The sequence below is a fragment of the Cnephaeus nilssonii genome (assembly GCF_951640355.1).
Source record: "Cnephaeus nilssonii genome assembly, chromosome: 21".
Taxonomy (NCBI): Eukaryota; Metazoa; Chordata; class Mammalia; order Chiroptera; family Vespertilionidae; genus Cnephaeus; species Cnephaeus nilssonii.
The window spans coordinates 14,631,285-14,656,019 of NC_137092.1; the positions used below are offsets into that span (position 1 = coordinate 14,631,285).

A 24,735-nucleotide genomic window follows, 5' to 3' on the forward strand; every position below is an offset into this window, starting at 1 on the left:
ACTGCCAGGCCACAGGGTTGAGGAAGAGCAGTAACTCATCTGGCCAGTCAGAACTCGTCCCGATGCTGCAGCAGGGCCCTGAACAGATGGGAGGCACCTGTGCTGCCATGGAAGCCGAAATCCAGCCTGGACTCCCATGTCCAATGCTGGGTTCAAATTCTGACGCTGGCCCAGCTGGCGTGGCTCAGTGGTTGAGCACTGACCTATGAACCAGGAGGTCATGGTTCTATTCCCCGTCAGGGTACATGCCCTGGTTGCGGGCTCGAACCCCAACAGGGGGTGTGCAGAAGGCAGCCAATCAATGATTCTCTCTCATCATTCATGTTTCTCTCCCTCTCCCTTCCTCTCTGAAATCAATAAAAATATATTTTAAAAAAAAATCCTGACACTGGGGGGTGGGTCTCGAGGATGGAGGCCTTCCACAAACCACAATGGTGCTCAGAAGACGTAAAAAGCATAACAGATGGCCCAGCCCTGGCTGATCAGTAGTGGTTAGAAGGTCTTGCATTCAATTTCTGGTCAAGGGCACATAGTTGCAGGTTCAATCCCCGGCCCCAGTCAGGGCGTATGCAGGAGGCAACCAGTCAATGTGTTGCTCTCATATCCATGTTTCTCTCTTTCTCTCTCTTCCCTCCTTCCCTTCTACTCTCTCTAAAAATCAATGGGAAAAATATTCTTGGGTGAGGATTAACAACAACAAAGCACAACAGATGAAAGGGTCGGTGCCCCAGGGATTCCCTAGTTCCCCAGCCACATCCCAAACAGTAGACAAACACATCAAGGGTTTGATATGATTTTTTTATTAACATATAATATATTTAATAAAAAATAATATCCACTCTGGCTCTCTCCTCCATTGCAAGGGGAAGAGTGGTGAGGAGGGGCTGGCACTGCCCACCCCTGGGCATCCAGAACTAGCCTTGCCTCTGGGGCTCCCTCTACCCCCTGCTTTCCAACAGGCTCTGACCTCCAGACAGACGGTTCAAAGTTACAAGTGCTTCAGACCCTCCCTTGAGCTCCCCCAGGCCTACCCCTGTGTAGAATTCAGGGGCCACCTGGATAAACCCCTTGCTTTTCCTCATTCTTGGGATCCCTCATTCATGTTAGAAAGAGGATCTGGGGGCAGAGAGTTGAGTCTCTACTGGCCAGGGGGAAGGGAGGACAGGGACAGTGATGGGGAACAGGGCCAGTCAGAGGGATGATGCGTCCCCTCACTGTAGCCTGTCACTGCGGAATGAATCCTCCACAGCAGGGTCAGGCAGCAGGGCGCAGGGGTCGCTCAGCATGTTGAGCCCTTCCAGGCCCAGTGGCTCCATGCGCAGCTCCTCCTCCAGCCCCAGCCCTAACTCCAACCCAGCTGCTGACACCTCGAAGCCAGGCACCCCAGAGAGGGCCGCTGCAATCTCCTTAGAGAAACCTGGGGAGGAGTCTCCTGTGTGGGCAGAAGAAATGGGTGAGGACCCCCTAATCTCCTGCTGTGCCATCCCCCATGACCACCCACACCTCTCACCTGTGAGGATGACGTTAGGCCCTGAGCCATGGCGGGAACAATGGGTCAAGTTCTGGTGGTTGAGGGCGTGGGGGTCCTGGAAGCCACTCACTGATCCCTCACCCCCTAAAAATCCAGACCCTTCAGAAAAGCCAGTGGGATCCAGCGCCAGGCTGGATGATGAACTCTCCATGCTGAACTGCTCCAGCTATGGACACAAAGACAACCTTGAGGAAGTGGGTCTCAGAACAGGAGTACCTGCCTGCCACTGCTTAGCCCTGCTAATACATCCCCTTTCCCGAACAACCCCCCCAGCCCCACCGCCGAACAAAAGCAGAGACAGGAGATGGCAGCAAGCAGAGCGACAGAGGCGAGCACGGGCCCCAAGTAGCTGTGGGCACCGTACCTGCTGGGACAGAGCCTGTGCGTGCCAGGAAGAGAAGGGGTCAAAGCAGTAGTCATCAAAGAGCAAGCTGTGCAGAGAGAGCTAGGGGGAAAGGGGAGGAAAGGGGTCAGATGCAGGAGAGGAGCCCCAAGTTGGCAGTGTCCTATTCCCTGGAGGGAGGGAAGATCTCCCCCGCCTGGATCTCCCAACTCGTACAGCACCAACGATATCACTCAGGCCGCTCGGGTCCACTCCCATTCCCTCCCCTGCTTCGGAGCCAAGAACCCGGGTACTCACATTCCCCAGGCTGAAGTCACTCACTGGCCGGTGGTAAGACTGCTGCCCATGCCCGCTGGAGCTGGGCGGGTACAGTGCCCCATAGTGTAGCTGCCTGCCTGGGGGCTGCCCACCTGAGGGCTGCACTGAGCAGGCCTGAGAGGGCAGCCCTGGCTGCTGTAGAGGCTTTGGGGTGGATGGCTGGGCGGGCAGAACCAGACTTGAGTGGCTGTATGGGTATGAAGGCAGCCGCTGGTCAGTGGGCAGTTTACTGGTATCCAGGGGGACGCCCTAAAGAGAAGCAAGGAAAAAGGGGGAAGCGTACCTTTCAGTGTGTCCCCAAGAGGAACTCCTAGGGCTTCCCACCCTTAGAAACTGCAACCATCCTCAACACAAACCTGACAACGTTCCCATAGAGATCCCCGGGATTAGGCGCAATTACACAAAACTGCTTATCAGAATAAAAGCAACGGAGTGAGGCTAAAATAAGAAGAATTTTTAAACCAGTCCAGAAGTCAACTATTCCTAAACCTTGGTGCTTTAATGATTATTAGTAATCAAACACTTGTGACACTCCTAACAAGTGCTTGACAGCACAACAGTAAACTTGAGAACTGCCATTCGAAAGTCTTGGAAAGGCCAGAGGGAATGAGAGAGGAAGGACGGAAGGAAGGAAGAAGGTAGGTTCACTCCAGGGTTTAAGAGAACACAGCCCTGGCTGGCCTGGATCTCAGGCTTCCTACAGAAAGGGGACTACAGCAGATGGAACACAGCACACACATTCCAGGGAAGGGGAATGCAGGAGGAGGAGAAAGTAGGGCAGAGGCGGGGGAAAGAAGAGCATTGGGGTGAAGGAGAAGGGGCACAGAGAAAGTAAAAAAAGAGAAGGAGGGGGAGGGCTGAGAATCTTAGCACGGAGGAAAGCCCTGAACTAAGGGTTTTTAGTTCTGGCCCAGCTCCTCCTAACGTGCTGTGTACATTTGGGAGTCATTTTCCCTCGGGCCCCGGTCTCCACAGCTATACGATGGAAGGACTAGGCTCCATGGTCTGAGCATCTCTGAGTTTATGGAATCTAGAAAAGGAAGAAGGGAGGTGGGAGAAGGGATGGAACAGGATGGAGGCATGGGAAAAAAAGACAGACAAGAAAAGGACAGGAACAGAAAAGGGAGAAAGGCTACCATCTGTCAAGCCTGCAGCTGGGTTCGGCGTGGTGCTGAGCACTTCACATACATGATTTCCTTTGACTCTTACAATCTCATCCTTGTCCTATAGATGAGAATGCTGACACTTGTAGAAATTAAACAACTGTCCAAGGAGACGACTAGTTAGAGTAGGATCTGGATCAGAAAGCTTAACCCCAAGGTTTCCACTCTTAAGCCAAGAGGAGACAAGACAGATAAAAAGATGGGGCAGGCAGACCAGCCAGCGTAGCTCAGTGGTTGAGTGTGGACCTGTGAACCAGGAGGTCGAGGTTCGATTCCTGGTAGGGGCACATGCACAGGTTGCAGGCTCAGTACCCAGTGGGGGCGGTGTGGGGTGTGGGAGACAGCTGATCAATGATGCTCTCTCATCGTTGATGTTTCTATCTCTCTCCCCCTCTCCCTTCCTTTCTGAAATCAATAAAAATATCTATTTTTTAAAAAGATGGGGCAGGTAGAGGACAGAGGAATTGAAGGGGATGGATGAGACAAGGAGTATGGGAAGTAAGGAGAAGTGGTTTTTCAGGAAAGGAGGGTGCGAGGGAAAGAACTTAGCAGGAAAAAAGAAGGGGAAGGGAGACAGACATGTAGGAAAGGCAGCCACGCATACCTGAGTGATGGAAGACAAGGTGGGTGACATTGTTGGCGAAAACTGTTTGGGCATCTGCTGTTGGGACCTTCTGGCGTCGGCTGGGCCCGCGGGCAAACTCAGGGGGCTGAGGGGTACACGGCGGTGGCGGGGGGAGGCCCCAGGGGTAGAAGCTGGGTAAGGGGGGGCACCCAGCACAGGAGATGAAGCAGAGGAGGAGGAACAGGAGGAGGAGAGGGCTGGGGCACTGAGTGAGGGGTGACCCAGGGAGGTGGTGGGCAGTGCATGGCGGGCCAAGGAGGAGGCAGGCAGTGAGGGGTGACTGTGGGAGCCCTGGAGCTGGGGCTGAGGACTGCTCAGGGAAGCCTGGAGGTTGGGATTGCTTAGGGAAGACTGCAAGGATGGATGGCTGAGAGGTGAATGAAGTCCTGCAGGCACAGACAAAAAACCAGAGATGCCAACATTACTGATGGGAACTGGGCCCCTTTCTGCCCAGAACGGGTAGCAGTGATCAGACTATGGAAGTGGCAACACAATGTCCTCTCTACGCTGTCCCTGGCAGTGATGTTGGCCCTGCCCACTTGGGGGCTGCTCTCCATCTTCTTTCTAGGAAAAGCCACACCTACCAGTTCTCACTGGCAAAAAAGTACAGTGAGGAAAACCTGGCATGGACAGGTGAGGGGTTGATGTGGGCAGTCACTGGTGCTCAAGCCTCCCATCCCTTAGCCCCTCCAGCCAGGCAGCACCCCGTGGACACAGGACAGCCACTCACCTGGCGTATCGTAGCCTGGGCCTAGGCCCAGGCCCCCACTGATGCCCAGGTGGGTCATGGTGTGGGTCAAATTGGAGGTACTGTTGCCCCCACTCAGGCTTGAGTAGGATGTCTCCTCTGGGTCCAAGGGGGTGGGCAGCGGTGGGGGAAAGTGCAGGTTGGTGAGGTCAGGTAGGGAGCCTCCCGTGTTCATGGCAGGTGGGAGGACAGGCACGTTGGCAGGCTGGTCAGGAGATGGAACGATGCTGGGGAAGGAGAGGAAAAAAAGACATAATTGTGGGGGGCAGTGGAAAGGGAAGAGCAGAGATCAGCCTCCCACATTCCCCTTTACTTCCTTCCCCATCCTCTCAGCGAACATCACAGAGATACTTACTTAATTCCAGGGACTTCACAGGACCGAGGTCGGGAGGAGGAAGAGGACAGCTGAGGAGAGAAGGAAGCAAGTGAAAAGTGACGACAGTGCTCAGTGGAGGCCCCTGAAAGACCTGCCATGGGAAGAGGGATTGTGGGCCACACCTACCTTCTTAGCATCCCAGGGCTTCAGCAAATGCCTGTCATCCAGTAAGTTCTCCTCAATAGCAGGGACTTGAAAGAGAAAGACTGGTGAGGAGAGGGCTACAGAAGGAGTCAATAAGGTAGAACAGGAGGTAGAAGGAGTCAATAAGGTAAAACAGTCTCCCTCCCTGGCCCTGCGCAAAGCCCCCAGCACCAGCCCAGAAACTCTTAGGCATTCAGTACCCACAAGTGGTGAGAAACGTATACCTTTGGAGTCCATTTCGCCATCCAGGTAACCTGCAAAGGGTGCAGTGGAGTTGGCTGCAGGGCCCTCTTCAAACCAAAGCACCACGCCTACTCCCTAACCCAAGGACATGCCACCTACCGCCACGGCGACTGGGCAGGACACTGGGAGGGACAGGTCCTGGATAAGTGTCCTGAGGGTTGGGGTTCATTACGCTTGTGTGAAGGGCAGAGTCAGAGCTTGTCCTGTGGGGCAAACACAGATCAGCTGGCACCAGTGACAGTCTTCCTGGCCCCCATGCCCTCCTCAGCCAGGAAAAACACTAGCTGGGCTGGACAGGGTATGGCCCAGAAACTACAGGTAAGAGGAGATGTAGACTAAAGAAGGCAAGGACCATCACCTGTTAAGTGCAGATGGTAGTCGAAACAACTGCCCCTTCTCTGCAGGGAAATTACCCCAGGGCATTGTCCTGGGACGAAAAACAAAGTCAGGAGGAAGGTCAGTAGTGCACGAGGCAGGCATGGGGATTGGGAAAGGTGGGGCAGCCGAGGTGGAAGTAAAGAGGGCTAGGCACCCAGGACCATGCCTCTCTTCCTTCTGGTTCTTCTGGTGTCTGTGACCCATGAACCCTCTCCCCAGTCGATCTAGAACAGTGATTTTCAACCGGTGTGCCATGGCACACAGTTGTGCCGTAAGAATTTTTAAAACATCCAATACCTGGCTATTTAGTCAGGGACACTAACCCCTTTTCCCCTTAGATTGTCAAATTTAAAAAATGACAACAGTCAACAATAATAGCTGTCTGATGTGAATACCCTGTCGGGAACCACAAGTATATAGGTCATATAAAAGAGATGCATCTTATTGGTCACATCTCATAATAAGGTTGCGTCTGATTGGTTAATTCTTGGTATCAAAAATCCTTATATACAAGTATAGGCACCTGATTTTTAAATTTATTTTCTTTTTTATTTACCATATTGGTTGATTTTTAGAGTGAGAGGAAGTGGGGGAGAGGTAAAAAGAGATCAATTTGTTGTTCCATTTATTTATGCATTCACTGGTTAACTCTTGCATGTGTCCCAACCCGGGATGGAACCTGCAACCTTGGCATATCGGGACAGCGCTCTAACCAACTGAGCTACCTGGCCTGGGCAACACCTGGTTTACTAAAAAGTCACTTAGGAGCAAAAAGGGTAGGTAAAAAGTTACTATTTTTAAAAACCAATCAAAATTATACCTATTTTTTTTGTCAGAGTAGCAAAAAATTAATATATTTTTTGGTGTGCCACAGAATATTAGTAATTATTTTATGTGTGCCATGAAATGAAAAAAGTTGACAATCACTGATGTAGGAGATCTGGAAAATCTCAACTTCTATCTGCCAGGACAAGCTGATCTGGAGCCCAGCAACTCTTCTAGGTACAGTATTAGCGATGAGATGGACAGGGGAAGGGTTCACCCATCTGAGTGCCAGAACACTACATCTGGCACCCACTTTTGACAAGAGGCAGCCATTCTCCCTTCCCCCTTACATACACACCCCAGCTAGCCCCAGTTACCATTGGTCCTGCCCTGCTTGGACTGGGAGGCTTGGCCACCCGTGTCAATACGGCCAAGGCTGGACTCTGACCCACCTACTCCACCTGCCCCCACCCCTCCCAGCCCTGCCCTTAAGAGAGGAGGTACTGCTGAAAGCCTGGCCCAGCAAGCCCAACCCCAACACAAGCTCCCTCCAGAGATATGTCAGAGAGTGGGCAGGAGATCCGCCTGCCCTGGACACTGACCTCCGCCAGCTGGACTCCGGGGGAGGAGACAAGTAGGCAGGGCTGTAGGGAGAGCTGTCAATGTGAACAGCACCAGTTAAGGTAAAAAGTGAGGAGAGGTTGGGTGGGCTAGACACCAGATGAGGGAGGAATAATGGAGACAGCAGATGTGAGTTTCAAGAAACAAATACCTTTCTCCTTCTCAATAAGGGGCAACAATCAGGTCAGAGAATGGAAGAGAAGAGGGTGAGGCCCAGCAGAGTTGGGAAAATATAGGAGAATATCTAGGTAGGGCTTGGGGAGACAGATCTGTGGAGGTCTCTGAGACTGAAAGCTACGGACAGAAATGTGCGGAGAGAACCAAACTCCCTTTATTAATTTTTTAAAAATATGTTTTTATTGATTTCAGAGAGAGAAAGAGAGGAAGAAAGGAAGAGGTGGGGGAGAGAGAGAGACAGACAGACAGACAGACAGACACATCAATGATGAGAATCATCCATCGGCTGCCTCCTGCACGCACCCTACTGGGGATTGAAACCTAGGCATGTGCCCTGACCAGGAATCCAACCATGACCTCCTGGTTCATGGGTCGACACTCAACCACCGAGCCACCCTGACCGGGTAACCCAAACTCCCTTTAGCAGGAGGCAGCAAAGAGCTAGCTGACTAAGGGCGGTCAGAGCCAGCAGAGACGGAGGGCGCAACCTCTGGAGCAGCCACTCCTTCGCACAGGAGCCAGCGCTCTCACGTGGCCAAATGGTCCCTTTTCTGGGAGGCCGGACAACACTTCAAGTCCCTTCCCACCATGACTTGCTAAGGGACTCCAACCCCCCACCCTGCAGCCCCCAAGCCCCCTGTGAAGGATATATGGCGGGGGTAGCGGCGGAGCGGGGACACCATTCTTCGGGGGTCTCGCTGCACCCGTTCCACCAGCCCGTGGTGCCGAGTGCTCCGGGATGAATCCAACGGGGAGTGGAGGGGGCTCTGCCAAAACACAGAGGTGAGTCGATGGGGGAGCTGCGAGGAGCCTGCACTCGCCTGAGGCTGGTGTCCACTCACCTGGAACTCAGCCAAGCCACAGCCGATCTGGTTCACATTTGGCAGAGAACCTCCGTAATGGGAGTTCCTTGTGTATGCCAGGCGCAGTTTCTGGGCCTGTAACTGAAACATGAAAGGCAAACGGGAATGTCAGGGAGGGGCCCGAGTACTGCTCCTGCTCTTTGGCCACCTTGCCATCCCTGTCTCCAGGACAGGCTACTAGTGGTGCTGCTTTTCAGAGATTTGCCAGAAGAAAAAGAAGACGAAGAAGACAGTGCTGGGGAAAAGCTCCACTGAGACCAGGTATGAACAACCTGCCCCAGCTCTCTGCAGGCTACCCGCATCAATGATAGCCCTAATGCCTGGCACCAAACACCCTACCAGGCACGGAGCCTGACACTCTGCTCAGTTGTCATCAGTCTAAACAGAGTCCCTGAGGGGTTGCCAGGAGCCCCCAGCTAGTCACATGGGAAGAGGTGCCTATTCGGCACTTTTGCTTTCCCTTCCAGATGTGTCCCAGAGCGATTGGCAAATGAGGGAAAGGCCACAGGTGGATGCCACAGAGACCAGGCTTTTCCTGTGGCTTCTGGGCTCTGCCATTTGCCCCGCCTCAAGAAGGCTACACAGAGCCCGCACCTCCTAAACTAGAACATCGGAGGAATAACGGCTCGCGTAGCTGTAAGTACAGGGCCAACACCAAGGCGCACTCTTCTACTTAGTCGTAAGGCCCTGAGTGGGCAGGAGAGCCTGCAGAATGGGAATGGGAGAGGGAACAGTAGTCCACTCCAGTCTGGGCCAGAGCCTCTCCCTAGGCGCAGCCCCACTTTGGGGAGATAAGTCTGGCACTGAGCGAGACAGCACATCCCCCAGCCTAGCACGGTTTTAGTCCGGCTACAGATCTCGTGTCCCTCTGTGAGAGGTGAGCACCTATTTCTGAGACTCAACCACTGTCAACAGCCAAATAAATAAACAGGGCAGCTGACGAGGGGCAAATTCTAAGAGCTTCTGGGACATACTGTTGTGCACAGGCTAACCTCAGAATTTCTGTCCCAGGAGGTCGGCCCGGTGAGTGTAGTGGGCACTATGCTGGACTGTGGACCACTTCAGGGCTGCCTATATATATATGACAGCCCCAGCCTCCAAGCAGCATAGGCCTCGTGGCCACATCTGCCTCAGACGAGCCCTCCCAGCTAGCCAAATAACAGGCTTACGCTCCTGGGTTCCCAGGCTCTGGCCAAGTATGCCCACTGGAATCTTACGTGCAGCAGAGAAGTGACCCCGCAGGGGCAAGGTGGGTAGAGGGGGCCTTTTGACAGACCAAGACACTACAAAGATAGCTGGCCCGGCTTTGAGTTTCTCACAGCCTTTCTTTGTTTGCACTTACAAGCCCTAAGATCCTACCATGCTCTGCTGGAGTCACCGTCCAGAAGGCAGGGCCTCAAGCTGTCAGCTAGAGACCAGCCTCTCGCCCACCTTCTTGCCTCTGCCCCACCGTGACCAAAAGCTACTAAAGGGGAGCAGTCAACAGTTAGATCAGGATCCTCACGGCAGTTAGCAGGGGTTAGGCACACACACACACACACACACAAGATTTGCTTCCCCACCTAACTCTCTCTGTTCTGTCTCCCACAAACTAGGGCACATGGTCTCTAGAGACTCAAAGGGGAAACAAACATGAAAAAGACTAAGAGAGTCGAGGGAGAGGCACACAGAAATAAAACCAGAGTCAGTCATAGACAGATGCAATCACAGTCAAATCAGGAGAAAGAGCTTTGAAATGTGGTATTTATGTTCTCCCATCTCCCCTTAAATTCCTTCTAGCTCCCTGCCATGAGGGAATCCTACAATATTCTCCTAGCCTGCTGTTTTGAGAACAATGCCTCCCTAAATTAGGACTGCATACCAGCTGGGCAAACTCCCACCCCGCACTCCCTCAGACATCCAGCGCTGGTAGCAAGAAATCAAGGCCAAAGAGGTCCCAGAGGCAACTCTGCCAGGATGCCGTTTTTTCCTGGATCCTCGTAGGAATTAATATTCCCTACACATAGAAGACCCTCCAAGCCAACCCATAACTGACCCACAAAGCAGCCATCGCCCCAGAAAGCTCAGCAGACCATCGGATTCCACACAACCTATAGCCACTGGCTCCCGATTTCAGGACTCAAAGCCCTGCCTCTCCTCCAAGGCGGCCACCACGGCAAAACACCAAGCACCAGTCTGTGAGCAATGGACCTCACCTTCATTCACGTCAGGAAACCACAAGAAGTATTTGAAAAAGGAAGCAAAGGGACGGGACGCAGGAGGGGACTTCCTGCTCCACTATACCCAGCGCTGCTGTTCAAACCACTCAAGGGGCCCTTTCCCAGAGGAACTGAAGTGCCGAGTGGCCAAGAGGGCAGAGGGGCCAGATCGGAGGAGATTACCAACGGAGGAGACAGAGTAGGGCAAGCAGACCATCGCCCCCAACCCACAACCCGACCCCGGGGATGCTTCAGGAGAAGCCCGGAGAGGACTCCATCAGAGATGCACAATGACCACCCACCTCCGCCGGGTTCCAGGGAACTGTCTCCGCCCTCCTCCCTCTCCTTACTCACTTAGCCCCCAGTCCTTCCCAAACTCCCAACCTCACTGGTGTTTCGGCCCCCCCCCCCCGCCCGCCCCGCAAAATCCGTCTTCCTGCCCCCCGGCCCGCAACCCGCGCATCCCAGACGGCGGCGTCGGCAGTCCCGTTCCGCCTCTTTTGCACTGGCTCCCGCCCCCGCCCCGCCTCTCGGCTACCCGCTCCGTAATTGCTCCGCTTGGCTCCCCGGCGCGGCCCCTCACCCGGGTGGAGCCGATGTCCATCATCACCTCCTCGAAGGCCGCCGTCTCTTCGGCCTGACGCTGCTTCTGCAGCGCGATCTTCTCACTAAACTTGCGTGGATTGGAAGCCGAGGCCGTGGCCGAGCCGGGCCCGTTCGCCCCCGACGTCGCCATCTTCCTCCTCCGACCCTCCCCGCCACCCTCCCAGCACCAGCCCCGGCCTCCGCCGCGGGCTCCCGATCGGGTCTTCCACCCGTAGCCGCCGCCGCCGCCGTCTCAGCGAGCACCGCGAACCCGGCCCCAGCCTAGCCCTGACCTGTGGCGCGCGAGGCCTTCCGGGAATTGTAGTTTGTTTACGTGACCCTCTCACAGCCCCAACCACGCAGTACGGAAAGGAAATGGACACCAATTCCCAGCAGCCCTGTTGACTCGGGATACTGAGGACTTTGCTCCTCCCACTCGGCTCCTCCCTGCGCGCGGCAGGCTGGGAAGAGTAGTTTTACATTAGCCCGGAGCCTAGGAAAGCGAAGGGGAGAGGGAGTAAGGAGAGAAGAAAGGAAAAGGAGAGGAAAGGGAAGGGGTGGAGACAGGGAGGGAAGAAGGGACAAAAGAGGGAAAATGTCATCTTCAGGGAAGGGTAGAAGGGCCTGAATGAAAACAGTGAGACCAGGGAAACTACTAAAACAACTGTAAACATCTGGGACTCCGGCGCTGAGGCTACATGCCCACCACTTTCCCAATACAAAAGAATCAGATTCCATACAGATGTAGAGAAACATCTTTTATTTGGGGAACATGTCCCAAAACAGACCAGTAAGTAAAATAGATTCTAGAGAATATGGCCCTGTGCCCAGCCCCCCACCCCCACCCCCACTAACCCTGGGGGTGAACATTCCCCATCCCCCCTTGGGCTCCTGTGGTATAAAAAGTTTTGGCAGCTCAATGTGTATCACCTGTGGCATATGGGGCACCATATATCCATGTTCAGTATTCTTAGAGTGCAGCAATGGTAGGGCCCTCGGATCTGCCAACCCTCCCTCCACCCCAACTCAACAAACATTTCTGCCCCACCCCAGAATCTGGGAGTAAAATTAGGAGCAAGAGGACCCCTTCACTGAGGTGCTGAGCACGGGCTCAGTGCGTCACTGTGCTTCGAGAGAGAGGGAGGGCATTTTATTTGGCACTTTAAAAATAGAGTGAGCAGAACTGGAGAAGCCAGAGAAGGTACCAATACTGGCAGAAAGAGGCCACTTGGCACTAGTGTCTTGGGTGAAGGAAAGGAGAAAGATGTGAGAGTAGGAGTAAGAAAATTAGGAGGGATCCACTCCAAATGACAGAGGGCTGAAATGGGCTAGAAACAAGAGAACTGCTGACTCTGGGTCTGTGTCCTCTCTATTTCCATCCCAAAGCCTCCCCAGTGTCAGTTTGTCCCTGTGTAGTGTCTGCCCAATTCTAGTGCTCAGTGTCTTCCCTAATACTAATGTCTCTTGATCATGTCTCTAGTGACTTGATCATGCCTTGTCCCTTGAGCCTGGGGATCAGACTTTTGTCTACCCACTTCTTTCCCATTGGTCAGATTGTCCCAAAAGCTCCATCCTCACCTCTCAGAACTCTCTGGACCTCAATACTTCCCTTCCCTATTCCTGAGGAGGGAAGGTGGGTCAAGGGCACCTGGTTCCGAATCTCCCCCTGCCCCTCTTGGAGCCTCCTAGACTTGGATAAAGAGTAGGCCAGTAAGTAGGGCAAAGCCTGATAGGAGCAGAATGACCTTGAGGATCCTCTGGTCAGAAGTGGCCAGCTCCTGGGGCAGGATTTCCAAGAAAGTGATATAGAGAAAGGTGCCAGCTGCCATGCCCTCCAGCACAGACTGGGCCAGCTGGTGCAGTGGGCCAGCCGACTCTGCCAGCGCTGCACCCAGCCCAATGCCCAGAGGTGTCATACATGAGAAGAGAATGCCACAGCCAGCTACCACCTTTGCTCGCAGGTGGCTCTGCAGCAGCCTCAGGGACAAGCTGACGGCCAAAATACCCTTATGGAGCAGCAAAGCCAGGCACAGCTCCATGGCCCGAGCCCGGTCTCGCTGCAGTCCCACTGCCAGCCCCTCGAACACCGAGTGCAGCGCCAGGGAGAAGACCAGCACACAGGCACGCAGGGCTGAGGGAGCTGCCAGAACTCCACTTGCCTGGGGGAGGCCTTGCCCGTCATGCCAGTGCTGCGGCACCCCATTCACTGTTCCCAGCAGCGCCCTGGTCTCCTCTCGAGGTGGTGGCACTGACTGCTCCCTGTAAGCCAGCGTGATCTGCTCCATCACCAGGACCAGGAAGAAGCCCATGGCCAGGATGAACTCTTGTAGGGGAAACTGAAGCTGTGGGAGTTCAAGAGACAGACCAAGTATGGGGAACACGAGTCAGGAGCAGAGTCCATTGAAGTCCCAGGTACATAGACATGGGGTCCCACACAGACACATGGCCACTCTTGGTCACACAGACACAGAATGACACACAATCACACAGATCCTGGTGTCACAGTGTTTACATGTAAACCAAGATTTCCCAACTCTGGCACCATTAACATTTGGGACTAGATAATTCTTTGTTGTGGAGAGCTGTCCTGTGCACAGCCTCCCTAGTCTCTAACCATTAGATGTCAACAGCAGCACAACGTCCTCCCTCCCTAAGCTGTGACAACCAAAAGTTTTTTGGGGGAGGGGCAAAAATACTCCCAATTCAGAATCACTGATGTAGACGTACACAAAGTGTCACATGTAAGCACACAAACAAAGAGCCACGCATTCTCCCACCTTCCCAAATGCTCACACGGAGCCACACACTGTTGCAGGAACATTCAGACTTAAGTCACAGGGAGAAACGGGTCACTCAGTCACAGACACACAGATTCCATCCGGTGTCACTTCCTCAGTCTTAGGGAAATAGAGGAAGAGCCCCAGGGTGCCGTCCTCACACTCTTCCCAACCCCCCAAATGTCTCAGTTTTTCCCATGAGACTTTTCCTACGCTTTGGAATCGATCTTCCCCATAGCCTACTTATTTGGGCCTTTTTGGCCAGCCACACCAAGCCCCTGGGATTGCCTCCCAAGCCTGTAGAGACCTCTTTCTCCAACCCCTCAGGCAAGTGGTGAGGGCGTGGAGGTGATTCTTGGAATGCTGTTAACTTCCCAGAGGCTGAACTGAGAAACCCACAGAGTAGGTCATGTACCTGGTAATAAGGTTCCTCACACACCGATTCAAAGGGTCACATAGGGACTGGGGGGGAAACCCCAAAAGAAAGATAGGCCCTATAACTAAAAACCACAATTCACAGGTTCACATCCAAGAGCCTTCCACACAGTCAGAGTAACACAGGAACAGAGCCACACAAACCACCTCTCCTAGAGGTGTGCAACTCACATACACGGCATCACACGCATGCAGCCGGTGCTCACCGTCACGTGCAGGGCTGCCAGGGCCTCATCTATGGCAGACAGGTAGTCAGGCAGCAGGTCCAGGAGACAGGTGGCCAGAAACACACCCCCGGCAAAGCAGCTTACCAGGCTCAGGGCTTTCTGGCGGAAGGCTGGGCAGGAGTGAAGGCAGAGGGGAATGAGCCAAGGAAGCCCCTCCAGGCCCAACCCAAGCAACGTGGTCACTCTCACCTTCCCCTCCTTAAGTCACCTGGCTCAGCCCCAGAGCCTTCCCTACCCCAAGCACCCACGGCAGCAGGGAAAAGGAGCGCCTTACCGGAGGCTTCGGGGCTCGCTCCGGGTCGGCGGAGCACACAGATGGGCACCAGACTGCAGATGAGCGTGAGCACCAGCAGGAGCACCAGGGCCCCCAACTTCACCTCCAGTCCCACAGGCAGTGGGGGGTCCGAGGCTACTGCCTCTGGGCGCCACACCAGGAGCTCCGGTTCTCCCCAGGGCCCCATGGTGGCCGTGGTTGCTCCAGTGACTCTCAGACCTGGGAAGAGAGCGCGTGGGGGGAATGGTCATGTAAGGAGAGACGGGCGGCAGAGTGCTGTTCCCCCGCGCCGCGCCGGCCGCTCTCTGACCTCCCCCGTGTGACTCATCCACTCCCGCCCTGGGAGCAGTCCTCCTTCCCCTCGGACTGGGTCCCTTCCAAGTGACTTAGAAGGGGCCCAGCCAGGGGGAAACAGAGGCATGAGGACTGTGCAGCCATCTCAAGGCGCTTTCACCTGAAGCTCCCAGAGACTTGGGGGGCTGCGGTCCTGTAAGAAAAGTGGAGGCCAGGCCCCTCCACGAAAGGAGTGGATGAGGCTGAGCGGGTTTGGGGCTGTGCAGCGATGTCGCACGGCTAGCTTCGTGGACCACCTGAACAGGGAGAGTCCGGGTGCCGGATCGCTCTCCCGCTCCCGTTCCCCCAGCGCCATCCCCCCCGAAAACTGAGAGAGGCCACTTCCAACCACAGGCCCTCGGGGTCTGGGGTCCCGGGACGGGCCGACACCACAACTGAGGGCGGTGCCTGAAGTCCAGGCTTCGGGAGGCGGGGTCCGAGGCCGCCAGCGTTCCGGGAAGCGAAAAGATGTGAGCTCCCAGGCCCCGGGGCGGCCGGGGCGGCCGGCCGGACTCCCACTCCCAGGAAACCCGCACTCACCTCGCGAGGGTCCCACTACATGGCACCCGCAGGGTTCCGGCCTCCAGTCGGGAATTCCCGCCTCCTCCCCAGCCCCCAGCACTCTTCTGGCCCTCCACCCCCACAGCCGCCGCGCACCAGCGCCCCGCTGCCAATGAATGCTCCTGGTGGGCGGGACCAGGCCAGGAGCGACGTGGTGTAGGGCCAATCAGAGACGGGCAGCCGGAGCTCGGTGGAGGCGGAGACCCGGGGGAAATGTGCGGGAGCACCGGCAGGAGCGAGAGAAAAGATCTAGGGGCCGAGGGCCCCAGCTGCTGCGGCGGAGTTCTGGTGGGCAGAAGCTGGATGCGCAACAGAGGCTTTGATCTTTTGGACGCTTTGAAAGAGAATGCTAGAGCCCTGGCTGGTTTGGCTCAGTGGATAGAGCGTCGGCTTGCAGATTGTAAGGGCCCCCGGTTCGATTCCGGTGGAGGGCACAGGCCTGGGTTGCGGGCTTGATCCCCATTAGGGGACGTGGAGAGGGAGCCAATCAATGATTTTCTTTATATCTTTCTTTCCCTCTCCCTTCCTCTCTGAAATCAATAAAGATATATTTTTTAAAAAGAGAGAAAGAAACTCGCGGACCTTGTCCCATACGCACCCTGCAGTCGCTGGTCTTCCGCCTGACTCCTCTGAGTATGACTGCCTGGTCTTGGACCCCTTCTGTGCACCCCTTACCTTCTTAGTGTTGCAGGCAGTTAGACAGACATGAGCAGAGCAGGGACGATGGGCCAGGTACAGAGGGTCACCAGGGCCCAAACCTGTTTGCTCAGTGGATAGAGACTGAAGGGTCCTGGGTTCAATTCCAGCCAAGGGCATGTACCTCAGTTGCAGGCTCAATCCCAGCCCTGACCAGGCGGGAGGCAACCAATCCATGTCTCTCACGCCAATGTTTCTCTTTCTCTCTCCCCCCTCCCTTCCACTCTCTCTAAAAATCAATGCAAAAATATCCTGGGGTGAGGATTACAACAAAAGGTCACCAGGATGGAAAGTGCAGGTGCCTAGCAATGGATAATTAATTGTAGGGTGGACCTCACCCCCAGGGTGACTTTCCCTCCCCTAGCCTATCACTGGCCATGCGGTTTGGATCCCTTGATCTTTCCTCCCTAGAGATAACATCTAGGCCTCAGTTACATTTCAGCTCCAGGTCCAGATAAGCAACCAAACTAGCCACAGCTGACATCAGGCCCAGCTGCATTGACTAATGAACCCCTCTGCCCTGATGCTGGCCAATCAATCAGTGGAGACCACAACCCTGAAAGGACACACCTGGAAAACTACTGAGTATTTTATTAAGATCTTTCCCTGGGACCTCCCCTAAAATCTCCATCCTTAAAACCCCCAGGATGGAGGACAGTGCACTCTCCCTCCCGGGAACATGCCCCTGACTTTCCCTTTCCCTCCCCCTCCCCCCCAACCCCCATCCCTAGCAAGTTAACATAAGGTTCCTCACTCCCAAGCTCCAAGGTCCCTAACTTTACCTCTAGAACTTGTTTGCTAAATCCATTTCTTCTAGGAATTGCTTTTTCTACCTCTGTAATTTACCCAATAAATGTTCCCTTGCAGTTTGGGTCTTGCTGTATCCTCTTGGCCCACATCCTCGTGTTATCAGAATCCTCTTCTAGCCTCATGGGAGAGTAGAGGACAAAGCAAAATAAAGAAGGGGGCTCAGCCTATTCTTCTTTGCAAAGGTGAAAAGGCCTCATTGTGCTAGGACAATAGGGCAATATAACGGCCATTTGTAACCTTCCCGCCACAGGAGACAAAGGCCAGGAAAAGCTTTCTGGACACCAGGAATCAGACCCTATAAGGAACTGAAACGGTCCTAAGAACACCTGATCACACACCTGCATTCCGTCTGCATTCCAAGCCACCGCCCCCCCCCCCCCCCCCCGACTCAGCCCCCACCCAAGGTGCCCTTAGCTCAGTGCTGTGCAGCCCTTCCCTTTGGGTATTCCATCCCTCATCCCCTTTCCTTAAATAAATCCTATTTTTCTTTATCCACCGTCTGAGATGGTTATTTAGCCTGCCTGTGCACACCATCATGTCCACCTTTTAATGGCCAACAGAAGGGACCAAATGATGCCTCTGATAAGGCTTTGGGAATGAAAGCCAGCAACTTCCTTAAGAAAAGGGAAATGTGAGGACTTCTTTACATATATTTTTAAATTGATTTCAGAGAGGAAGGAAGACAGAAAGAGAGATAGAAACGACAATGATGAAAAAATTATTGATCAGCTGCCTCCTGCACGCTCCCTACTGGGGATTGAGCCTGCAACCCAGGCATGTGCCCTTGACTGGAATTGAATCAGGGACCCTTCAGCCCACAGGCCCACACTTTATTCACTGAGCCAAACCAGATAGGATTGTGAGAGCTTCTTGAGGGATGTAGTCTAGGAGGAAGGAATCATATAGACTCTAAGATCAGGATGTAAGTGAAATGGGGTACTAGTAGTCCCATCATTTAATAATAATTATCATTACTGTTCTAAGCTCTTAATTAAAATGACTATTAGAAGCTACTCCAAATTGTTTCAGGGACTATTATACACACTATGGTTTGTCTATGGCAAATTATGCTTTTAAGGTTATTGATAATTAGTAATATTAAGAAAGAATCATGGACTGGGAGTTAGGACACCTAGGTACTAGTTCCAGCTCTACCTTAATTGGGTGTGTGTTCTTAGGCAAGTAATGTCCCTCTTGGGAGCTTGATAAATCTGGTGGAAGAGAGAAGGTAGACTAGCAGATGATGCCAGAGGTTCCTTCCAGTTCTAATATTAATGGAAACCGACTATATTTTCCACTTAATCATCTCTGCACATGCTGTGGGAAGCAAACCCTTTGAAAGCTTTCTTGCTCTGGGAAAAATCTAAGCAGGGACATTTCTGTTTTCCTTAGAGCTCTGCATCAACGTAAGAACCTGCTTTGTCTTTTCACTACTTGAACAAGATGCAGGATGAGCAGAAAAAGACAGGGGGGAAATTTGAGAAAGTTCCAGCAAGGTAGTTTAGTATAGTGCAAAGAATATGGGCTCAGGCATCTAAAGTTTGGTTAGGCTACTTACAGAGTAATCTTGAGAAAGTTACCGAGTTACCCAGTAAATATTAGGTCCTGTTCCAGTCTTTACCTTCAGCCCACTCAAATGTTCACGATAATACCAGTTTGAATTCCAGACCCACACCCCAAACTTTCCTGTTTTTATCTGAAGTATTATTAGGGAGGCAGGCAAATGAAAACACCTATATTACTATAGCCTCATTATTTCATTTAAAATGAATTCCTGCTCTGGCCGGGTAGCTCAGTTAGAGGTCATCCCCATATGCCAAAGTTGTGGGTTCAGTCCCCAGTCAGGGCACACACGTAAGAATCAACCCATGAATGCATACATAAATGGAACAACAAATGGATGTTTCTCTCTCTCCCTCCGTTAGTTAACAGTCCCTGTGTGTGTGTATAACTGCTGTTCAATCAGTGCAGAATGCACTGATTACGGATTTTGACACCGCGCGATTGCGCGACTTTCCGGGGCTGAGTCAAAACTCTGTCACTTGGGCTAACAGGATATTTTCTCCCCGCCTGGATAATAACCTGGGTTTGCGAGTCACGTGACAAGCCAAGCCAAACCAAGCCGCCATCCACATTCCCGCAACTTCTGCCCTTCCCTACAATTCATCTTCAGGCTTTCACCGGGTCCGGCAGAACCCAGTCCCCACGGGACCAATCAATGCGCCGGCCCCATTGGCCTGATTTTCTCTTGGACAGCCAATTCTGACCAGTGACGGCGGAGCCGGCGTCCAGACGATAATTCCATTGGCTCAATGCTCTGCCCATCAAAACCGCTACGTCTTCGGCTTCCAATCAGACTCAAGTGTGGATGAGCGCCACAGGGTGGAGGAGGGGAATCCCCTGTAAATCTTGGCAATCCAGTTGACTCTTCCGCCTTTGTTTCCAACCCTGCCTTGTTCTCCTTCTTATAAAATTGATGGCCGGAGCACAGGCACTCAAACATCCTGTGCTGCGGTCACAGCCATCCCTGTCCTGCCCTGAGGCGCCTCCCCAGGAAGATTTGCTATTGCTAGGAGAAACTGAGGCAGAAAGGGCGAGGCTGCCGATGTTTGTCTCAGGTCAGGTTTGTGGACGCTCAGCCTCTGAACCCTCTGCTCCCAGATTCAGCGCCTCTACCGTGGCTCCCGACTAGGTGCAACCCACTTTCCAAGTGTCAGGCTGGGGGCGGGGTTTGGCTGGGCCGGTCCAGGATGCAAGATCCTGGAGGGAAGAAAAGGTGTACTGTTTGGGGTGCTCAGCGGGCTAGGCTGGCTTGGCAGGGCTGGGATCTTCAGAACAGGTAATAACCCGGAGGCCTGTTCGTCTGAACCATAGATATAAGGACAAGGCGAGATCGCCAGGTAACAGGTGAGAGGGGCTGTATAGGTGAGGAAGGGGGATAAATGGAAGAGCAAGAGGAACCCAGAAGCTGATGGGGGAGGGGGCAGAGGGCGGTAGAGGGGCAGCCGTCATCGTCCTGCAACACTCCCACCCGACATGCCTCCCTGCAGGATGGATTTCGGAACCCCTGACCTGCTGGACATGTGGCTGGAGCCCCCAGACAATGTCTTCACAGGATCCTTCCTGGAGCTGGGACTCCACTGTCCACCTCCCGAAGACCCAGTGACTATGCTACAGGAACAGGGGCTGCAAGGCTGGGAGTCCAGTGGGGCCCATGCCTGTGTGAGTATGATGAATGGAAGCGGGGGTGGTTTGAAACACAACTCTGAGAAGAAGCCCGAGACTTCAGCCTACACTTGGAAAGTGGTCTGAGACAATACCCTTAGAATAGACATAAACTGTAACTATCCCCATATCCAAGGACAGAAAGGACTGAAACTGAAGCATGAAGGATCTCGGTTTGATGTCAGGAAGGACTTCCAGAATTCTTCCCTGTGTACATATATGCCCTCTTCTGATGTAGGGCCTTCAAGAGAGTGAGCCTGAAGATTTCCCGAAGCTCTTCATTGATCCCAATGAAGTGTACTGCTCGGAAGCATCTCCTGGCCGTGACAGTGGAACCTCTGAGCACCCTGGTCGTCGAGACAGTCCCCCTGTCCCCAAGGCACCCAGCTCTCCTGCCCTCTATGAAGTTGTTTATGAGGCAGAGGCCCTGGAGAAGATGCAGGAGGAAGCTGGGCCAGCTGTAGGGTTCATCTCCATTCAGCTAGGTCAGTAGTGTGAAGTGGGAAGGGGACAATGGCCCTTGAGATCCAGCCCCAGCCCTGGGGTTAAGGGCGTTTCCCCAATCTGTGCCACTACTCAGGCCCTCCTACTGCCAGCAGGGTGTGCCTTCCAGCTCGTTTCTCCCAGGCACCTGTGTTTTCCTCAGATCAGTGGAGCCCACCTTTTATGATGCCGGATGCCTGCATGGTCAGCAACGTGCCCCTTGAGGCTCATGCCCACATCCTGCCCAGAGCAGGCACGGTAAACCCAATGCTTCCTGCGACCCTGGTGAGTCTTGGGGTTGGCCTCATCCATCCTCCCTGATACACACATACATACCCACACAGACTGGGGTCAGGGAGGGGAAAACGGATGCTGAACTCTGTCTTTGCCCTAATGTTTTTGGCATCAGGCCTGAAAGCCAGGGAGACATGGGCAATTAATTAATTAATTAATTTTTATTGATTTGAGAGAGAAACATCGATTGGTTGTTCCACTTATTTATGCTTTCATGGCTGGTTTTTATATGTATGTGCCCTGACTGGAGATTGAACCTGCAACCTTGGCGTACAGGGACAAAGCTCGAACCAACTGAGCTATATAGCCAGGGCAGACTTGGGCAATTGAAAAGCAGGAAAGGGTAAGTGAGACAGAAACACTTGGGAGTAAGGTGATGACGACTCGATTGGGAAAAGGTGGGGTGAGAGAATCCAGGGATAGGGCTCAAGAGAAAGGCCAAACCTTGTGTTCATTGTTTGCTCAGCTATTGTCTCAGTCTTGGGTCAGGACGCAGAAATGGGACAGGCCACCTGGGAAAATTGAACTGGTTACTGGGCACAGAGTGTAAGAGAAACAATTGCATTTATGTTTCCACTGGAACAATCGTCTGGCAGGCACCCACTGCATGGGGTGGCAGGGGGAGTAACACATCAGATAACTTCCCAAAGCTATCTGGTCTGCTTCCTCCAAGGGGTGAGGAGGGGAACCTGCCTTTATCCTGGAAAGAACTTGTTGCATGCAAAGGCAGGGAACAGGTTCTAGCCTCCCTGCAAATCTGTGGTTGAAGCTGGACCAGCAGCCAAGCCAAGCATCTTAAAATCTTGGGTTGAGGGACCTTAAAAAATTTGATACGTCTAAATCTGACTGTATCAAAACAGTGGGGAATTTGTGGTTTTATTTTTTAATATTTTTTTAAATATTTTTATTGCTTTGAGAGAGGAAGGGAGAGGGAGAAATAGAAACATCAATGATGAGAGAGAATCATTGATTGGCTGCCTCCGGCACATCCCCTACTGGGGATCAAGCCCGCAACCTGGAATCAAACCCAGGACCCTTCACTCCGCAGGCTGATGCTCTATCCACTGAGCCAAACCAGCTGGGGTGGTTTTGTTTTTTAAATAAAACCTTCTGGGCCTCATTCTCACAGATTTTGATTCGTTGGATTGGGAGGGACACCCCTCTAATATAGTTCCACCAAAGAGTCACAGGCACAAGAAGGGAGCATCAGAAAAAGGCAGAGACAGTGGGAATGGTTAGTTAAAAGCCAAAGACCAAAAAAATAAAAATAAAAGCCAAAGACCATCAGGGGCAAAAGCAAATGCAAATTCCTAAGTCACAAAGTAAAGCATACATTTTTCAAAAAGGAATTAGAAAGGCAAGTCATTCAGTTGATAGACTCACATTAACCAGACACTATCTACCCACCCCACATACTTCTTTTCTTTAGTTCTCTGTCTGACAGGGGACAGAGCTCTAGTCTGAAAAGTGGGGATCAGACCCTAGGGGAGAATGGGCCACTGCCCCAGGGAGCTCACTGTGATTGACAGGTGACTGGATAACACACTCTGCCGAACAGGAGGTTAATAGCTAAAAGTGAATCATTTGCCTGCTGAAGACTGAACAAACCCTACCTTAGTGAGCTACTCCGCATTCTCTTCAAATACCCCTAACGTTTGGGGAGATGTGGATCAGAGACGGTGGTCAGAGGGTATGACAAAACCACCTCTTCTCTCCCGTCTTAGCCTCAGGAGGTCCCTTTGGGTATGATCCAGAGCTTGTCTGAATTCAAGTCCCTGCCCTCCCTTCATTTCATGGTCAGTTATTCCTCAGAGCAAATGGGAAACACTCTGTAGAAGGCGTGCAGGGGGAGCAGCCTGGGTGCTAAAAATGGGATGACCCTCTCCCCACTCTCATCTTTTGTGCCCCACCAGCTACCCTGTCAAACCTTGTTCCTGACAGATGAGGAGAAGCATCTGCTGGGGCAGGAAGGGATTTCCCTGCCCTCGCACCTGCCCCTCACCAAGGTAACATGCTTCCCCAAAGGGTTTCCCAACCCAGTGGCCCACCATGGCTCTGAACAGCCAGGATCACAGGGGGGAGTTGGGGCCTTGGGATAAGTTAAGGGCCCAGGACTGATACACCTTGGGGCCCCAGACAGAGGAGAGGGTCCTCAAGAAGGTCAGGAGGAAAATCCGTAACAAGCAGTCAGCTCAGGACAGTCGGCGGAGGAAGAAAGAATACATCGAGGGACTAGAGAGCAAGTATGTTTGAACTCACATTTCCGGCTTGTGGGCCAGGCCCGAGCCCTCTTCCTGACCAAGGTAGGTAAGCCAGGGACGCACATAATGGAAGAACCCTGTCCTACCTTTCCACACTCCTTAGGGTGGCTGCCTGTTCTGCACAGAACCAGGAACTACAGAAAAAAATCCAGGAGCTGGAGAGGCACAACATGTGAGTGAAAGCATAGTGTGCACGTCGGGGGAAGTATGCAACACACAGGGGCACCATACTTGGACCCTAGTTCCCAGGTCTAACTCATCCTTCCTCCTTTCCCAGGTCCCTGGTGACTCAACTCCGCCAGCTGCAGATGCTCATTACTCAAACTTCCAACAAAGCTGCCCAGACCAGCACTTGTGTTCTGGTACCACTAGTCTACTTCCCATCTCCCACTTCCACCATCTCCTGACACACTTCCATCCTGATCCTCCTACTCCCAAGCCATACGAATCTTCCCATCCCTAATGGCTCCAACTGCCCTCTGTTCCCTTACTTTATTGTCCCTACAGCCCAAGTGTCTTCTTGCTTCCTCCCAGATCCTTCTTTTTTCCCTGGCTCTCATCATCCTGCCCAGTTTGAGCCCCTTTCAAGGTCTACCAGAAGCTGGGTCTGAGGATTACCAGCCTCATGGAGGTGAGAGGCAAGGGCAGGGCAGGACTTTTGACCTGGTGAGCAAGTGGGGTGTTCTCCAGGTAGTCAAGAGGCGGGAGGGAGGGCCTGTCCTGTCTAGGAATTTCCACCCAAGGGAGCACTCTACTACTGCCCTTTTTTCTTCACCCCACAGTGATTTCCAGAAACATCCTGATTCACAAGGACGTAACAAAAAATTGGGAGACCCCAGAGGTAGAGTCCAGATTAGGGGGGCCACCTGGGGTCAAGAGTGCAAATGGCTCAACAAGGACACTGCTTGAGAAGACGGGAGGGAAGACAGGCCCCAGTGGGCTCGTCAGAACTGTGCTACATGCAGATGAGATGTGAGCTGGAGCACTTCCTAGCCCACCGCTCAGTCCCACACGGAACCCAGGGCTCTCCACTCTGCTTTCCCCTGGGGTTCCCACTCAGGGTTCTCTGGCCTCAGGATTACATCAGGATGCCCTAGATGTCTGTTCCCTGAGGCCCAGTCTGTCTATGTGAGGTGGCACCACACATACTTTTATTATGTAGCTGTGATTTTATTTCTTCTTCGGAGGTAGGGTTGAGGGAAATAGAGGTTTTTGCTGAGAAATAAACTTTTCTTTGCTGAAATTTTATCCCAGAGTTTTAAATAAGTAGTAGAAGAGGGG

At 53.1% G+C, this 24,735-nt stretch overlaps 3 protein-coding genes across 4 annotated transcripts; 1 reads left to right on the forward strand and 2 right to left on the reverse strand.

The window, feature by feature from the left end:
- Positions 1 to 813: 813 nt before the first annotated feature.
- CRTC2 (CREB regulated transcription coactivator 2) lies at positions 814 to 11,342 on the reverse strand. The gene is made up of 14 exons (XM_079761298.1): positions 11,077 to 11,342; positions 8,275 to 8,376; positions 8,081 to 8,199; positions 7,237 to 7,296; positions 5,850 to 5,918; positions 5,591 to 5,694; positions 5,473 to 5,502; positions 5,231 to 5,295; positions 5,084 to 5,133; positions 4,711 to 4,955; positions 3,960 to 4,366; positions 2,172 to 2,441; positions 1,511 to 1,697; positions 814 to 1,432 (listed from the first exon to the last, which is right to left on the reverse strand). Exons 1-14 carry the CDS (start codon positions 11,227 to 11,229, stop codon positions 1,212 to 1,214), a joined length of 2,082 nt encoding a protein of 693 aa, XP_079617424.1. The 5' UTR covers positions 11,230 to 11,342; the 3' UTR covers positions 814 to 1,211.
- A 595-nt stretch (positions 11,343 to 11,937) lies between these two features.
- On the reverse strand, positions 11,938 to 15,781 carry SLC39A1 (solute carrier family 39 member 1). The gene is made up of 4 exons (XM_079760339.1): positions 15,665 to 15,781; positions 14,792 to 15,010; positions 14,497 to 14,627; positions 11,938 to 13,420 (listed from the first exon to the last, which is right to left on the reverse strand). Exons 2-4 carry the CDS (start codon positions 14,976 to 14,978, stop codon positions 12,764 to 12,766), a joined length of 975 nt encoding a protein of 324 aa, XP_079616465.1. The 5' UTR covers positions 14,979 to 15,010; positions 15,665 to 15,781; the 3' UTR covers positions 11,938 to 12,763.
- A 3,806-nt stretch (positions 15,782 to 19,587) lies between these two features.
- CREB3L4 (cAMP responsive element binding protein 3 like 4) lies at positions 19,588 to 24,690 on the forward strand. Of its 2 annotated transcripts, none has more exons than XM_079761908.1 (10): positions 19,588 to 19,883; positions 20,242 to 20,413; positions 20,655 to 20,901; positions 20,997 to 21,184; positions 23,107 to 23,199; positions 23,330 to 23,436; positions 23,558 to 23,626; positions 23,732 to 23,816; positions 23,989 to 24,085; positions 24,237 to 24,690. In XM_079761908.1, exons 2-10 carry the CDS (start codon positions 20,243 to 20,245, stop codon positions 24,428 to 24,430), a joined length of 1,251 nt encoding a protein of 416 aa, XP_079618034.1. In that variant the 5' UTR covers positions 19,588 to 19,883; position 20,242; the 3' UTR covers positions 24,431 to 24,690. The 2 variants fall into 2 exon arrangements, with proteins under 2 accessions (XP_079618034.1, XP_079618035.1); XM_079761909.1 differs by having other exon boundaries at positions 21,063 to 21,184.
- Positions 24,691 to 24,735: the final 45 nt, after the last annotated feature.